Source organism: Lampris incognitus, chromosome 7, assembly GCF_029633865.1.
Source record: "Lampris incognitus isolate fLamInc1 chromosome 7, fLamInc1.hap2, whole genome shotgun sequence".
Classification (NCBI taxonomy): domain Eukaryota; kingdom Metazoa; phylum Chordata; class Actinopteri; order Lampriformes; family Lampridae; genus Lampris; species Lampris incognitus.
The window spans coordinates 11632420-11650486 of NC_079217.1; the positions used below are offsets into that span (position 1 = coordinate 11632420).

At 45.1% G+C, this 18067-nt stretch overlaps 1 protein-coding gene across 1 annotated transcript in view; it reads right to left on the minus strand.

The window, feature by feature from the left end:
• Positions 1–18067, minus strand: part of tenm4 (teneurin transmembrane protein 4) — a 196874-nt gene that overhangs the window by 144973 nt on the left and 33834 nt on the right. Inside the window, exon 3 of the mRNA XM_056283755.1 lies at positions 8119–8340. Within this exon, the coding sequence (XP_056139730.1) occupies positions 8119–8340 (222 nt within the window). The remainder of the gene's footprint in view (positions 1–8118; positions 8341–18067) is intronic.

The window sequence follows — 18067 nt, forward strand, 5'->3', positions numbered from 1 at the left end:
TACAGATACACAGGATATTGTATTGTCATCATCTGTAGTTTTGCACACTGCCAACAGTGTCGAGAATGACTTTGATTAGCGTTTTAGTGTTCATAGCAGAGGGTTGACTCACCTTGTTATACTTTATTTACAGGTTGTCAAATGATATCAATCAGATTTTGTCATCTATGCACACACACGCGCATCCATGGAACCCTGAAACCACAGCCCCACCCCCACATAACAAACCCCAATTTAACCCCTGCTGCTTGGTAACTTTGGATTTGTAATGTGATGTTGCATAACAAGGTAATAAACCAGTTGAGATCAGATGCCGTTATTGATGATGACCCTTGTCTCGCCTTCCTCTAACTCCCGCACCGCGTTACGGTAAGGTGTTCTTTTGTGATTTCATTCATCGATGAGGTACGTTTGTGTTTGGATTCATTGAGCAAGTAGGTTTGTGTGTCGTTTCATTGACGGGTCGGACGCTGCCCGTAGAAAGTCTATTGTGCCTCACCAGGCTTTCTGTGCCAGAGACGCCACTGTCTGTAGCCAGGAGCGATTATTTTGTTTGGGAGTTGTCGAACAGTATTTAAAGTACCCCTCCAGACACGCTTTATAGTTTAAAAACACTCTGAGACAACTAATATTTTGTTTAATATGGTTTCCCCACATAAAAAGTAATAAAAAAACCCCAAAAAACTGAAAGGGGGCTGGAAGCACATCTTACGCTTTCACCCTCATTGAGAAATTCAGGATCTACAGTAACACTTTATAATAACTACACAAATGAAGAATTAGTTAAGTATTAGTAACTACTGAATCCATCATTTGTAAAGCATTTGTAAAGCAAGACATGCACCAAATATTAGTGAGTGTGGTAATAATGTTTTATAAATACTTATTAATACTGCAATTCATGATTAATTCAGGTAGTTACTAGTTGTTAGTTAAGTATTTTGTGACCTCATCTAAAGTGAGGACTATCTACGCCTTACAAAGCATTTACAAATGAGACTGAAAGGCCAGCAGTACCTTGAGACTCACAAAAGTCTTAAGGATCATCAGATCCTTTAGAAAGTGTAAATACATGCTTAACAAACTATTCAGATGTAGATCTGTGCATGAATTAATCATGAATTGCAGTATTAATAAGTATTTATAAAAAATATATTAACACGCTCACTAACCATTGGTGCATGTCTTAATTTACAAATGCTTTACAAATGATGAATTCAGTAGTTACTAATACTTAACTAATGCCTCACTTGTGTTGTTATTATAGTGTTACCGGATGCATGAATATGCAAATATCACAGGCCTTATGCCACGCCCACCATCGCTGCTTGCTCTAGGTTGACCAGTGAAAGAGCGGCGTGCATCAAGTTGGTTAATGTTAAAGCAAACGTCGGCGAGATCCAACCATATATGTCAGACCCAGACTCAGACTCTGTCGTGCACCAAAAATTGGCAACTAGCAGACATATCAGAATGGTAAGTGTAGTTAGCATCTTTTATATGTTTATGTTGTTTGTTAGCTTGTAGCAGGCAGTGGCTGACACAGCAGTGGTTGTGAAACATACAATAATAACTGCTACGATGTTACAGTGTGTTCACATTGTCACATCGTTATTACGTAATTATACACCAGAGGTCTAACCAAAGACTGTAGAAAGATACTGTAACGAATTTGGGGGGCAGTCCGGGAACCGCCGCAGCCAGGACGCGAACCCGGATCTCCCGCACCACGGGCGACAACGTTAACCAGTCAACTAAAGGGTCCAACCCATTAGCCAAGGGCTAGCGAATCTATTTATCCGTGCACGTTACAATACATATATTCCATCTGGCTGAGATTTTTATATTATGTATATTATCTGTCTATCTTGATAGCCAACCAAGTTTTCCTGGGAACTGGCTCATTGAGAGTAGTCAAAAATTCAAAACCGCCGGGACGTCAGGGTGAGGCGACCCGCACCGCACTAAAGTTTATGGTTCCAAGAGTTTTGTTTGGGACCAAGTCCAGAAAGTACTGGCGAGCAGGCGTGCAGGGGAACCCCCCACACTGCTCCGTCAGCCCTCGGAGCGCATGATGACGGATGCCTTTAGTAGCACCGCCGGAGCATGGGGGCCTGCGCGAGCCCAGTCGGGATCGAAATCCAGACTAGATAGAGATTTACGTTGCACACCGGGCCATTTTTTGGGCGAAAAATGATGCGCCTCGGGCTGCTGTCATTGCTTCATATGGCTGAGCTTTGAAATGTTAGCTAAATACATAAGTTATACTATTACCAAACAACTCGCCGCAACTAGCAAAAAGCTAACATAGTTAATGCTATTTATAAGTCACAAAGGAAATATGTTACATGCAGAAAGCTTTCATTTGACTGCTGGTTGGGTAAAAGAAATACTTAACTTACATACTGACTCCTGCTCACTACTGCAGTCCCAGGATAAATATTCGGCATAGCATCAGACTTCAAAACTAATTTCTTGTGAAAACCCAGTGACTTTTGCATTAAGTTATGGAAACACTCCACACTGAAATGAGCTTTGCAGATACACAGTCCCTCCAGGTTTGTAGGCATGTGAGCCTAATGTCTGTAAATAAATTCAAACCATTTCAGCAGTATAGCGGGATTTTTTTTGGTAGATAGTGGAAGGAAGCCCCAGGATCCGGTTTACATCCAAAAACTACATACTCTACCATGTTTGCTGCAAAACTTCCACTATGCTAATGCAAACTTGCTCTCTGTACTGACAAGCCCGCTCTGTGCAGGAGGATTCAGGTTTCTTTACCCGCCCTGCATTTGCAAATTGGACGGCGACTGGCTTTCGGATTTTGTGATGTACAAAATCTAGCTTGCCCGGGGTACGTTTGAAGTTCAGATTTTAGGCAAGTGCACAGACAGCTCCTCCTCCAGTAGAGCAGCGTGAAAACAACCTCTAGTGACAAACCTGCACAGATACAAGTCAGTATAGTCAAGGCCAGATATTTTAGGGGACACAAACACAATAAATACACATTTTTGAGTGGAGGGGTACTTTAAGCAATTAATGTAAGCCCAATCAAGTAGGCTGGTTGCACTGCCTTGGGCATTGTGCTGTACAAATGGCAAATGGTTACATTTAGAAAGTTAAGTGATAAATTACCTTTACGCAGACTACTATTACACTGACGCTTCTTGAAATGTCTCTCTGCCAATAATAACGTGGTCAGAACTAACTTCTGAACAAGTTCATAAATAATAGATGAGCAGTGGAAAGCAGCGGCTTTGCAGAACTCCGATGATCCTAAATTGGTTGACATCTACACATGACTGACTTTCTGCAGCCCCTGCCATATCTATTTATGTGTGGAGAAACACAGCATTACTGGCTGCCTCACACTTCCACACTATGTGCAGTGTCCAGGGTGAAGATCTATGTCTGAACGATGAAAGTGCATAAAATCCCCATCGATGCTCACACCTGATGAAATTAAGTGATATGACATGCCCTGGAAACCCAATCAGAGCAGTGGGCTGTGAGCCATTCAATACAAAATTAATCTAAAGCCATCCACCAGCAAGATAAATCATTAAATCTTGCTTAGTGCTACAATCCCTGTGGCTAATCATAAGAGCTGAATTTCCAGCTGAGTTGCATTTGTCTATAAAAATACAAATAGAATTTGTCATGGAGGCACTGAAGCTGTACTCTGCAAAGCCGGTGCTCTTCTGCTGGCCCTGCTGTTTCTACACCATTAGAAAAGTCTGAAGGGGGGAGCCATGCGGGAATACTAGCCGTCTTCTCCACATTCATTTGAGAGGTAACAGGTACCACAAACAACACATGGCAGGGATAACACTCTGCCCTCCACTGGCTCTCTCCATGGGAACGTGGAAAAAGAAGGCCTTCTAACACACAAACAAATGTAAGCTTTCCTTCATTTCTAGCTGGAGTTAAAAAAATGCTATTGTGTGAGGAATACATAACACATAGCAACCATCAATCACTGTGGAGACATGAGGCTGAAAAGGATTGTATTCCACAAAATCTAAACGAAAATGGCCTGTAGTTTTGATGCTAAACCTATCCCCGATTCCAAACCTTGCAGAAAAAAGACCCTTTTTTTTGTGTCAACCTGAGGATTATCCCACATACCGGCAACCCAATCTATTAGGAGGAGCCCTGGCATATGTCTCACCCTTTCTCAAATCAAATGGATTTTCTGTCCTTCTTTGAACTGCTTTTGCAAGAATAAGCTGAGTGGTTACACATGCTCCATTCTGAACGTTACTGTGTTGTGTATCTATCAAAGAGGTCTGCGATGTTGTGGGAGGGCTCAGATGGTCTGCAATTTCAAGGGTACTGAAGTAATGCATCTTCATTTATTTCTCTGAAGACAGACAAAATAGATTACCCTCAGTTTCTGCACATTCATGAACAACAAGTTGAATGGGATAGGATAAACTGTGTTTTGGCTCGAAGTCATCTGGATAAATAAACATCAGTTCAGCCGTTTAACGACTCCTTTTTATTTGTCAGCTCAGAAACCAGAGTCGAATTTCCAGTAAAATGCAGGGAAAACAGGGACATGACATGTGAGTGCCACGTGCTTTTAAAGTGCCATTATTTTGCCTCAGATAGCTCCACTCCTCAAAGTGTCTGTGCCTAAATTACTTACTAGAGTGACCTCTTTTAACTGCATTTGCTCCATCCTCGCTGACACAGGAGATGATTAAGCAGTTCAAACGAAGCCTTATTTAAATTCACACACAGCCATGTCCTCGAGCCTTCCACTGGACTCGCCATTCCTGCACAGTCAGCTGTGAGAAGGTGACGTGCCTTCGCCCTCTCACCGGGGAGCCCAACTGCATTGAAAGCCAACACTTGCCTGACCTCACGCTGTTCTGCATTAAGAGATGCTAATACAGGGAGGTTGCAGTGCCTCAGATCTCGGGGCTCAGCATGGCAGCCGACTCCCACTGGCAGCCTACCCAGGAAGAAGGGCCTGAGAGAAAGCTGGGGGCCACAGTGAAACACATGCTCCACACAAAGACTACAGGCTTCAGCGAGCAGCCTTGTCGGCCTTACAGAAGAAGCCCTTGCTTAGTTCTCTTTACAACCAAAACAGGATATGGCACAAAAAAAAAAAATATATATATATATATATATTTGCAGCTGGTGAGGCTTCTAACTTGAATAACAATATGCTACTAAATGCAATTACACCTTAAGAAATCCAGCAGAATATATTCAAGTCCAGCACACAGGCTCAAAAACGACCTTGGGCAAATTTAAACTTAAGTGATAAAACGGCAACTGTTTTCCACTACAACAGATACACCATGAGCCAATTAATTTAGGTGCACACCATTTTTTGTTGTTGTTTACTCCTGGTAAAAAAAGGGTAAATATTCATATGTCAACTCTGAATATGAATATTTTTTCATTGACCTGTGTGTCAGAGAAATCTGATTTTATATTCGAGTCATCTTCACTTCAGCAACTTTGAATTAGCTTTTCTCCACTTGTAATTCTCTCTGAAAAATCTGAGGCGCATACTAAACTCCTCAGCTCCTGGTAAAATGAAGCTTTTTATCAACAAGAGCCAAAGCACCTACACATAGTAGAGGGCCTTAAATTTCATTTTTCACTATGTGTTGTATACACAATCTAGACATTTCACGAACTTTGAATTGATGATTTGAATGATTTTGTTGTGCTCCCATATCTCTTCCTTATTTCAACGTGTCGCTGTGACAAATTTTCAGTGGCGAATAATTTCTTCAGAGGGAAAAGCAGATTTTGGTGATTCAGTTTTCAAGTACCAGATATTTTGGATTTTAATAGCTTCGGGGACTTGGAAAGTAATCACATAATATGTAAAGTGCCATGGGGGAGCCTATGGCACTTTTTTACTTTTTCATTTAAGTCAAGTGGCTGCTTTTGTGCATCACCAGCTGAAGTGCATTGTGCGGCTCACTGAAGTGGAAGAGTAAAATGAATTAAAAAAAAAGTTGCAATATGTTGAGAACTGAATAAATGAAACCGTGAGCCTGCTCTGTTAAGTCATTTGGATGCAATGCAAAAAGCTCATGAGAAGGCGTGGAGCAAATTCACATGGCTCATTAGGTGGTTTAAGTGAACAAATAGTGGAGGCTTTCTTTTTTTATTGTAATTGGCTCCTTACTGCCAAAGACTTCCCATGATCAAACAAAAACTGGTAAAGTAGAAACACAAAGAACAGGCAATTTGCATAATTTACTGCTTATTTACATGCAAACACCATATCACGAAATGGCCTTTTAATGGAGCACAGCGTCATCGTGAGGGCATTGTGTTGCCTAGATATGAAATTGAGAAAAGGTTTTGCACCCCCCTGGTTAGAGCCGAGGAGAAACATGCTACATTCTGCTTGTGCTACTTTGAATGGACTTATACAAAGCCTCAGGATGACTAAGCTAGCTGCTAGAGCCCTGGGAGATCCACTCCCAATCCTCTCTTACCCCTTACTGACAGCCTGAGGCCAAACCTGAAGTCTGCAGCTATGCAAATCATCGCCATTGTTACAAGAAAAATCTGCTGTAGTAAAGGCCATCCCTCCCTCCCCTCTTCCCTTCAAGCACAGCCGTGTCACCGCCGGATGACCAGGATTTTGCAGCTGTAAAATTTGGGAGATATTTGCAGTGGGATTAATAACTCATTTTCCTGGCTTTGTGAATGGTTCAAGGCAGCTGAGGCACGTTGGAGCTTGATGTAATTCCACCCTTTGGGTAGTTAACTTGTAAGCCTGATCAATTATTAAGACAATTTCATTTTGTTTTGCATTTTCTGTGCCGATGGGAGAAGAAAGCTCTAACTGAAAGACAGCCATATTAAAAAAAAAAAAGTATTGTTCAGCATTCATCTTCATTGCCTATGGGATATATACAACATCAATTGTATTCGGCTGACCGCCATGTAAGCATATCATGAAAGGAAATACACACACCCGAGGACAACATGGTACTACATGACACACATCAGTATCATGTTTTGCAACAGCATACGTCTAAATCTAGTTTCTTCCGGTTACCTGAGGTTATGATTTCGAGTCCATGAAATTTACATACCACCGTGCCGTACATAGGGGTGTACGAGTCAGAATAAATGTGTGTTTATGCGGGGGAAAAAAATCACGAAATTTGTGAGCATCGATGCGAGTCTATGAAGCAATGAATTCACACATGAATCTAAGCAACTATCTAAGTAACTATATTGCACATCCTCTGGTATTAAAAAGTATGCTGGACTACTTTGTGCCTAACAAGTCATCAGTGATCATCAGTGATCTCACCTACCAAGTAAGATCATTATGTCAGGGAACGAAGTGATACTGAGTATGTCTACAGTTCTTACAGATACTGTATACTCCTGTCAGCAGTCAGGCATCATGTTCAAAGTATGTGCGAGACTGTCATTTCCCAAGTCTGGCTGAGTCCTCAGTCAACAACAGCGGACACTGAGTGATTCAGGAGGAAAGACTGGCTGACATTTATTAATGGGTAAATCACATTGCGACTATCCAAAACTAATCTCATTCTCAGGGAGCACGGCTTCCCGAGTTTAGGAATTTATCACTTTTCATGAATAACCAAGTAATGAGTAAAGCATGCCATCAACTTTGGTTTAGCAACAAAATACAGAACTGGCTCCTCCACACAGCATCATCGAATGAGATGCACTGATGCATAATGATAAAGCGAGCACTACATCACAGTTTGTAAGGCAACTAACTCCATTCTACAAGTCTGTATTTCCTTGCTTGTGGTGAGGATGTTGTACTGGATGAGGTCTCCCGCTTCTCAACATTTCACACAGGGATTTTGTGACAAGTAGTCTCACTACGAAATATTGAAAAGAGAAAGGAAATATTGCTGACGAAAGCCCCCTCCTAAACCCAAACTTGCCCTATCTTTGAATTTGGCGGGCCTTGGCTTCGACGCGCTGTACATGTCACCGGGCAGCATGCTGGCATCCTTTTATGCTGCTCAGGAGAGAAAAAGGGTCACATGCCAGCCAACAGCCAATCTGTATGACCTGTAGCACAGTGTGGCCTGCGGGGGGAAGGCTAACCTCTAGAAAACAGTAGTTTGAAAACCAACTCACCATCGGCAGTTGCGGTGGCAGGAGCATACAGGTTCCCTGAGCCAGTTTTAACTAAGAATGAATTGGGGCCAAACTCATCTTCAGAGTCAGAGTCCTGGGCTGGCTGAGCCGCACAGTTACCTAGCAACCTTCCCTGGCTCTCATTGGCTGCAAGGGAAGGGGGAGGGTATGGGAGCTGCTCGACAGGGGAGGAAGAGGCGGATGAACAATGCAGCGGAGGACCTGTGGACCACAAACAGAGACAGCACATGGAGGGGAGGGGGATGAAACACACCCGATCACGGCAACATCACAAAGGAGCAGAAGACACGCATGCAGAAGCTAACTCTGACATATCAATAAGCAAACAGGGAAATGTCACCAACACATCTGCCTTTGTCATATCTGCCACCTCGCCCCCCCCGGCAGGGAGGAGCCACAAAACTGCAAATGACTTTGAGACAGTAGAGGGGGAAGGCTAATGGCTGAGGCAGATTAACAGGAATCAATTAATAGAGGTAATGACTAGAAAATACCTTTGCTGAATGTTTAATAAGGGGGGGGGGATTAAGAAGAGAATGAATTATTAAAAAAAAGTTGTAGTATTATATTGAAAAAATTACTGAACTATGAAGGTGTCTCTTTCTGCATAGTCCACACAAAGACAGTAAAGGGCACCTTAGAGGGTCAACCACCAACCATCTTTCAGACCCCATGGGCTTTAAAATTTTCATCAAAATAACATCAGCTATAATGCTGCAAAAACATACACTTCGGCTGACTACAACAACGACATAAACACTAAATATGGGTATTTTTGGTGAGAATATGAATATTTATGAGCCCAGAGATGGTTAGTTTCTTAATAGCTGCACCTGTGGAACGGCATGCGACCCTGCCGGGCAAAGGATCGATCCCATTGGAAACCTCTGTATTGTGTTTCAGTTTCATCAACAAGTAAAATAAGGATAATGGACTCCTTCCATGCACGGAAAAAACCCATGTAAATAATGTAATTGATCTAATCTACACTCGCTTGTTGTGCATACCAATGATACGACCGACTAACAATCAACTAATACTCGTACTTTTACCACACGGCGTCTTCATCTAAAGGCTTATTAGATGCTCGCTCACGCTGTCACAGAATTTGAAATCTGCACAGCGATCCTAATGACGGGCGCATTACTTCGGTCGCAGCGTTGCGACGTGCTGTCGAGAATAAAGCTGTCAGGAAGGTGCTATCACTGTCACCCCGTCATATTAAAATATGAGCCGCTGATTTGCATTTAATTAGTAAACAATTAGTGATTTTAACATATCCGCCACAGCCGAAGCACGAGCGACCGATGCCCACTGCCCCGTGGAGTCACAGCGTGCGCTTTGCATATACTTCACACTGCACAGCTCATTTCTCTCTGAAAAGCCCCTCATGCAGGCGCGGTAATGGGCACTCAGGCATGCTGTCCATGCTGCGGGTTAATGGCTGTGCCAGTGTTGTGCCTGAATGTGCGGCGTTGTGCAACCCCAAGACGAGAGACCGACAGAAGAGAGCATTGTTACAGTTGTTCCTTTTCTCTGCTGAAATCTCCTGAGACATTTATTCCTAAAATAACTGATTCGAAAAAAATAAAAAAAATAAAAAGAAAAAAAAATAAAAGAAAGCTAGCATCTGCCACGGCAAAAGACAAGAGATAACATTCAGCTCATCTTACTCTTTTTTTGTTGGGGGGGGGGGTATTTTTTTCTCACTTTTTCTCCCCAGTTGTATCAGGCCAATTACCCCACTCCTCCGAGCTGTCCCGGTTGCTGCTCCACCCCCTCTGCCGATCCGGGGAGGGCTGCAGACCACCACATGCCTCCTCCGGTACATGTGGAGTCACCAGCGGCTTCTTTTCACCTGACAGTGAGGAGTTTCACTTGGGGGGACGTAGCACATGGGAGGATCCCGCTATTCCCCCCAACCCCCGATTGACCAGAGGAGGCGCCAGTGCAGCGACCAGGACACATACCCACACCCGGCTTCCCACTCGCAGACATGGTCAATTGGGTTTGTATGGATGCCCGACCAAGCCGGAGGTAACACGGGGATTCGAACCGGTGAGCCCCGTGTTGGTAGGCAACGGAATAGACCGCCACGCCACCCGGTCGCCCAGCTCAGCTTACTCTTATCGAAGTGGAATTACACCACATTGAGCTGCACAAGGTCTAAGACTGAACGATGCAGCATTTAGATGGGGAGATGTAATTCTACAGTAAAGACAAAAAGAATCATTAGCAATGCAGAAAAGTGATGAAAGTCCTCTAAACGCTGCCAAAGTCATAAAGTAAAAAGGGACAAAGGTAGTCATGCTCAGGAAACGTTGGTCTTGCACACAAAGGTTCCTTTGTCTCACGGTGTTCAATTAATGCTGGCTTGTGCAGTATGTACCCAAGCCGCGCGCACCACCAGAGTCATGGAGAGGGCCCTAATAGGCAGGGAACCACCGCCCGAGATGGCCAGAGAAGTTTCTCCGGCTGACAGGGTTGATTGCCTTCGCCTTTACACACTACATTACGACCCCAAAATAGAACCTTTAGTTAGGCGCCCCGTTGACTATCTGCGCCCGTGTTTCTACCTGACAGCTGCTCCCGGGGGGCATGCCCTTCACGCCTCGCCGATGACTGGCTGGCTAAAGACTGACTGCGAGCTCGCCGCAGACCACTGCCCATCTCTATCAAATGCCTTTATCTGCTGAAAAGTAATTAAGTGACTGGATGAGCAAATTGGCGAGCGCGACCCGCAGGTGGGACGAATTACTGTTGTCATGGTAACCTGTAGTACCACACCTTCCAGGAGAGGACCGGATGCTGCATACATTCTAATTTGCATTATTCTGACTATCCTGAAAACCAGGAGTGGACATTTCTTCTACCAGTGATTTTTGCTCGTGGATGAGTTGTATTCAGAGCCCATTAACGCTGTTGGTTGGTGAGATTTTGCTGCGACGGCTATCCACAACCCTTTATCATCAGGTGATATTAACACGTCGGTTTGTGTTATGCGTGGAACTGGTCCAGCGTAATGAGATGCAGGATCTTTACGTTCGAGCCCGGGTGTTTACGCGTTTGCTTGTATATATGTGCAGTCCTTTTGTAGAACAGAAGCCCCTTGATTTCACTGCTCGTGCGGATGACTGAAAAATAATGGCGCCACTAATAAAACACTGTGTCAGGCAGATTATGAAAATCTTGTCAAAAAAATCTACCACCTGCAGAGATGGAGGGCAGCTTCCTCAGCAGACAAGCGCAGCCTGGGCATTTTTTTCTTCTCTGAGCGACTTGATTGTACGCAGACTTGTGTGGGAGTGGAAGAAAAACAACCATTTTTTGCCTAAATCATTCTCTACAAGGTTTTTTTTTTTTTGCTGTGTTTTTCCAATTTAAGCCTTTTCCTACTTTAAGAAACAGTGTCTTATTTTTTGAATACCAAAAATAATGGCTTTCAAGTATTTCTTTTTTTTTTTATTGTTACACTTGTCCAGAAAAAAAGCATCCTTGCATGTATGTGAAGGGAAGCGGAAATTTTGCTGGCAATTATCTTACATACAACACATGATCAAATTAAAAGTAACCATGCCGTGGTAATGAGGGTAGTTAAGTTAAATTTTGACTGAGCTGGTATAACTGTGAAAGAATTCAAATTAATTACCCGACTGGGTATCCACAAAACCTTTCAGTTTCATCTCTGCCGAAAGAGAACGAGGCAGATGGTGGTTCGGGGTCTGCTCAAGGACACTTTTGCAGCACACATGGGTATTTGACATAAACTGGCTTGTGCAGTGGTCAAACATGTGACCTCTAAGGGCCCAGACCTAGGATGATATATCATGAACCAGCGGGCTGGCCCATCACATCAGAAAGGAAATGCACAGACGCAGCGCCTGAAATGGATCGGTGCTCACCGGTACTTAGTATCAGCACTTCTGATTGTTTCCCCGTGAGTACCTTTATTTCTTACCGCATACCGCCCCACCCTGGTGAGTCTAGGTATGGACCCCTAAACACCCGCATGACTGCGCCTCACGTAGTTAGCTTAACGCTGAGAAAATAGTGCTGAAAATGTCCTTGTAAAAACGTATAAAAAAATACCTGGGCGACCGGGTAGCGTAGCGGTCTATTCTGTCGCCTACCAATACAGAGATCACCGGTTCAAATCCCTGTGTTACCTCCGGCTTGGTCGGGCGTCCCTACAGACACAACTGGCAGTGTCTGCGGGTGGGAAGCCGGATGTGGGTATGTGTCCTGGTCGCTGCACTGGCGCCTCCTCTGGTCGATCGGGGCGCCTGGTCGGGGGGGACTGGGGGGAATCGCGTGATCCTCCCGTGTGCTACGTCTGCCTGGCGAAACTCCTCACTGTCAGGTGAAAGGAAGTGGCTGGCGACTCCACATGTATCGGAGGAGGCATGTGGTAGTCTGCAGCCCTCCCCGGATCGGCAGAGGGGGTGGAGCAGCGACCAGGACGGCTCGGAAGAGTGGGGTAATTGGCCGGATACAATTGGGGAGAAAAAGGGGGGGAACCCCCCCCCCAAAACAAAACAGAGGACCAGGAAGAAACTTTAGCAACTGATGAGGAATCCTTCCTGAGCGCTGCTTGCTGCTGTAACTGCAGCGGTCATAGCTCGCGGCACCTCCCATCTTCCAAAACAGGTATGATGTGAAGACGGTCGGTCACCTACAACTCAGAGCCCTAGAAAGAGAGAGTTACGTCAACTCCGTAGACGTCAACGGGCCAATTATTTAACAGCAATGGCGGATCATGGGAGCCCCGGATAGTTCCAAACAGTGCGACCCGGGGCGATAGGATTTCTATGGCGAAGGTGTGTTTCTCGCATTGATCAAAGGTTAATTTACAGGTAAGAAGCTACAGTTGACATTTTAATGATGACCATTTTACAAGCACGTTTGAATCAAATTAACGATGTAATTTAAAGCGTGACAGCTCGTCAATCCCTACACATGCGCATAGAATATGTGTCACGTTGGAATATATTTATATCTATATATAAATGTAAAAATCTGAAAATATTGGACCTATTCGGCGGCTACATGAACCACATGACCCTCTCGCGTTCTGACCCCTCATTGACGTAACGCTCTCTTTCTAGGGCTCTGCTACAACTTACAGACCTGTGTGTTCGCTGCAGTGCTCACTACTGAATGCATAACCTTCAACTATAGGTCTGTTATGGCATTCATCTGCTTCTATCCAATTATGAATGTAAAAACAAAACCAAAACAAGTAGGAGAGCACAGCACTGAGGGCCTGCATGTTTTCAGGCCTGAGCCGATGCATCAGTGTAAACACTATTCTCCTACTTCCTCTGTTCCCCCTCTTCGCTCTGTCATGGTATGTATAACCCATGACTGCAAGGAGGAAATGTTCATTTACTAGAAGATAAAGGAAGAATTTTAAATAGTAAGTTTTCAGTTGATTTGAAACACCGTAAGTCAAGGTGATATTTATGTGACTGCATCATCGGAGCTAAATAAATTCAGTCTTGCCAGTACATTATGGACTTGCCTTTGGTATTCCTCCTCATTATCCACTTCGATCTGCAGGCCAACACATATTTTCCTATTTTCAGTCGGTTTTATTGTAGCTTATATGCAATATCATATTTGTGTAAAATCTGATTTATTAACCACGTATACATTTATTTATTTATTGGACCCCCCCCCCTTTTCTCCCCAATTGTATCCGGCCAATTACCCCACTCTTCTGAGCCGCTGCTCCACCCCCTCTGCCGATCCAGGGAGGGCTGCAGACTACCACATGCCTCCTCCCATACATGTGGAGTCACCAGCCGCTTCTTTTCACCGGACAGTGAGGAATTTCGCCAGGGGGACATAGCGTGTGGGAGGATCACGCTATTCCCCCCCAGTTCCCCCTCCCCCCTGAACAGGCGCCCCGACCGATCAGAGGAGGCGCTAGTGCAGCGACCAGGACACATACCCACATCTGGCTTCCCATCCCGCAGACATGGCCAATTGTGTCTGCAGGGATGCCCGATCAAGCCAGAGGTAACACTGGGATTCGAACCAGGGTCCCCGTGTTGGTAGGCAACGGATTAGTCCGCTACGCTATGCGGACGCCCCAAATATACATTTATGTACAAACTGTAAGTCCTATGTAATGTATGTAATGAAATGCATACAAAAATACATTTGAAGTGGGATATATTATCAATATATAATATATATATATATATATATACACACACAAACACACACACACACACACACACACACACACACTGTGGACATATATATGTATATGTGTGTGTGTGTATATATATATACATAACACGGATACAGGAAAAAAGATTTTAATGCATAGCAGTACAGGCCTGTTTCGTGCATCTCGCACTCATCAGCTGCCATATATATATATATATATATATAAAGCGGTTCAGATAATGGATGGATGGCTATATAAATAAAAAAATAAAAGATAAAATATATCGAGGACACATGCGATGCTCATTTCACACAACTACTGGATTAGGGTACTGGCACCATTTATTCATATGCAGCATGGATAATGGTTCAAAGAGTTAAGGGGAAATTCCATTTTTTACACCCCGGGTCTTATTTGTGCCGTTTCTGCCACTGTGCATATATGGGTGATGTTATGGAAGTTTCCTTTCTCATCTGGCTGGCGCGCACTCGCACAAGATTTGCTCCGAACTATCTCACAGCAGTGAAGTTGTAATCCGACTTGGACGTCGCTCACGCACACACACATGTCCCAGAACCCACGCACACACACACACACACACGTCCAAGAACCCACGCACACACACATGTCCCAGAACCCACGCACACACACATGTCCCAGAACCCACACACACACACATGTCCCAGAACCCACACACACACACATGTCCCAGAACCCACGCACACACACACACACACACACATGTCCCAGAACCCACACACACACACACGTCCAAGAACCCACGCACACACACATGTCCCAGAACCCACACACACACACATCCCAGAACCCACGCACACACATGTCCCAGAACCCACACACACACATGTCCCAGAACCCCCAGTGCAGCAGGCCCGACATCACCTCCAACCTCGGAGAACAGTGGCAAAATCAATGAAGCTTTTAACTTGTTACGGGCACACATACATCAAAGACTTCTGACAGCCTTTGTATCTTTGTGTATGATGTCACCGAGATCAATCTGTCTGTCTGTCTGTCTGTCTGTCTGTCTGTCTGTCTGTCTGTCTGTCTGTCTGTCTGTCTGTCTGCCTGCCAGTGTGTGTGTGTGTGTGTGTGTGTGTGTGTGTGTGTGTGTGTGTGTGTGTGTGTGTGTGTGTGTGTGTGTAAGATAACAAGAGAGCAGAGAGTGCGAAAGAGAGAGACGGAAGTGAGTCGGAGCACACCGATATGGGATTTGGGTTTTCATAAAAATCTCTTTTTATTCTGCGAGGCATTCACTGAACGACTACATTCAGCTGAAAACGAAATCAGGTAGACGGAATATCCTCCGTGGGAGGAGGATTCAGTGTGGCGAGGGAAGCTAAAGCAACAACGCTCCGCACGTTACATCCCAGGAATCCTGGTCCCCCGAATTCGCCTTTCTCCTCTAAGCCCGAGCTGTTCTCTCTGAATTTGCCTGTCGGAGCCAAAAGCTACGGCGCCGCTCGTTCTGGGCGATCAAAGCCGTCGTTCCTGGCGCATGACATCTGGCTACCTTACTCAAATTGACTGCCCACCTCCGATACGGGGGGCAGGGTGAGGCGGATTCGTGACTCTGTGGCGACAACAGGAATCGTCTGTTTACTCAAGGACTACAGCTGGGCGGCATCGAGGAACGATGTGGTGTATTTGCAGATGAGCGCTGGGGGGGGAAAAAAGACCCCGCTGACAAATAACTGGGTGCCTGTCCAGTACCGTGGACTGATGGCATGCACACAGACCACATGGAAATGACTCAGACCCTCAGAGGGGACTGAGAGTCTTCATCACACTGCTGCTGCTGCGGTCGTCACGCGCAGCTCATGTCGAATCTATACGTCTCACAGCATCAAACTCATGTGGTGGTGGTGGTGGTGGTGGTTTTACAAGCGTGTCTATGTGTGTGTTTGTGTGGTTGGGTGGGTGTGTACCAAGTTTTTCTATCCTAATGGGGACCAAATGTCCCTGTCAGGATACAAAAACCTAAAGCCACCTACCTTTTGGGGACATTTTATGGGTCCCCACGAGGAAAAGGGTCAGGGTTAGGTTTAGGTTAAGTTTAAGGTAAGGGTTAAGGTTAGGCATGTAGTTATGAGGGTTAAGGTAAGGGTTAAGGGGAATGAATGTAGTCAGTGAGGGGTCCTCACAAGTATAGGGTGACATGGTATGGGTTGACGTGTGTGTGTGTGTGTGTGTGTGTGTGTGTGTGTGTGTGTGCCTGCCAGGTTTTTCTATCCTAATGAGAACCACATGGCCACATCAGGATACAAAAAAAAAAAATGACACCACAAACCTTGTGAGGATATTTTATGGGTCCCCAAGAGGAAAAGGGTCTATTTTAGGGTGAGGACTTGGGTTTAGGGTTCAGCTTAGAATTAGGTTAGGTTAAGTTTAAGGTAAGCGTTAAGGTTAGCCATGTAGTTATGATGGTTAAGGTTAGGGTTAAGGGCTAGGGAATGAATGTAGTCAATGAGGGGTCCCCACAAGCATAGGAATATGTGTGTGTGTGTGTGTGTGTGTGTGTGTGTGTGTGTGTGTGTGTGTGTGTGTGTGTGTGTGTGTGTGTGTGTGAGATAAAGAATTGGTGGTAATCTATTATTTAAGGAACTAGAATGTTGTCTCGCATGTGTTAACAAAAAGCTTACAAAGGAGCTTCTTCTATGAGTTTTGCAACAGATGCAGCTGGGTGGCGGTTAAACTTATATAATCTATAATGGGGCAAGTGTATTGTTATAATGCAACACAATTTTGTGTGTTTGAAACATATCCATAGGCCACTGCAACTACATAATCCATCCATTACCCGGACCACACATTCATACCTAGGGACAATTTAGTACGGCCGATTCACCTGACCTACATGTCTTTGGACTGTGGGAGGAAACCGGAGCCCCCGGAGGAAACCCACGCAGACACGGGGAGAACATGCAAACTGCACACAGAGGACGAACCAGGGCAACCCCCGGGGCTCGAACCCAGGACCTTCTTGCTGTGAGGCGACTGCGCTAACCACTGCGCCACCACGCTGCCGCACCTACATAATTCATGACGCAATTCATGGCTGCATTGCGTCCTTAGTAATTGAAAAGGAAATCAGTTGGTTTTATAATTACGACTCTCAAGACAAGTGTAAGACAAATAATGTTCTATTAATTAGACTCCTTTGGCCCAAGAGATGTTTTGGCCTACAAGATCCCTTAATTGGACATTAAATAGCCTCCACACTGCTAAAGGATCATCTTGTCCTGTTCAGTATTCTCTCGTTGTAACCACTCATGCTGTCCTATTGCCTAGGCGTAGTGGGTGTGTTTAAAGTGTGCAGCACAAGGGGATCGCCGGTTCGAATCCCCGTGTTACCTCTGGCTTGGTCGGGTGCCCCTACACACACAATTGGGTGTGTCTGCAGGTGGGAAGCCAGATGTGGGTATGTGTCCTGGTTGCTGCACTAGCGCCTCCTCTGATCGGTCAGGGCGCCTGTTTATGGGGGGGGGGGACTGGGGGGAATAGCGTGGTGATCCTCCCACGCGCTACGTCCCCCTGGTGAAACTCCTCACTGTCAGGTGAAACTCCTCACTGTCAGGTGAAAAGAGGCAGCTGGCGACTCCACATGTATAGGAGGCCATATTTCGTGGTCTGTAGCCCTCCTCCAGATCGGCAGAGGGGGTGGAGCAGCGACCGGGACGGCTCGGAAAAGTGGGCTAATTGGCCAGATACAATTGGGGGGGGGGGATA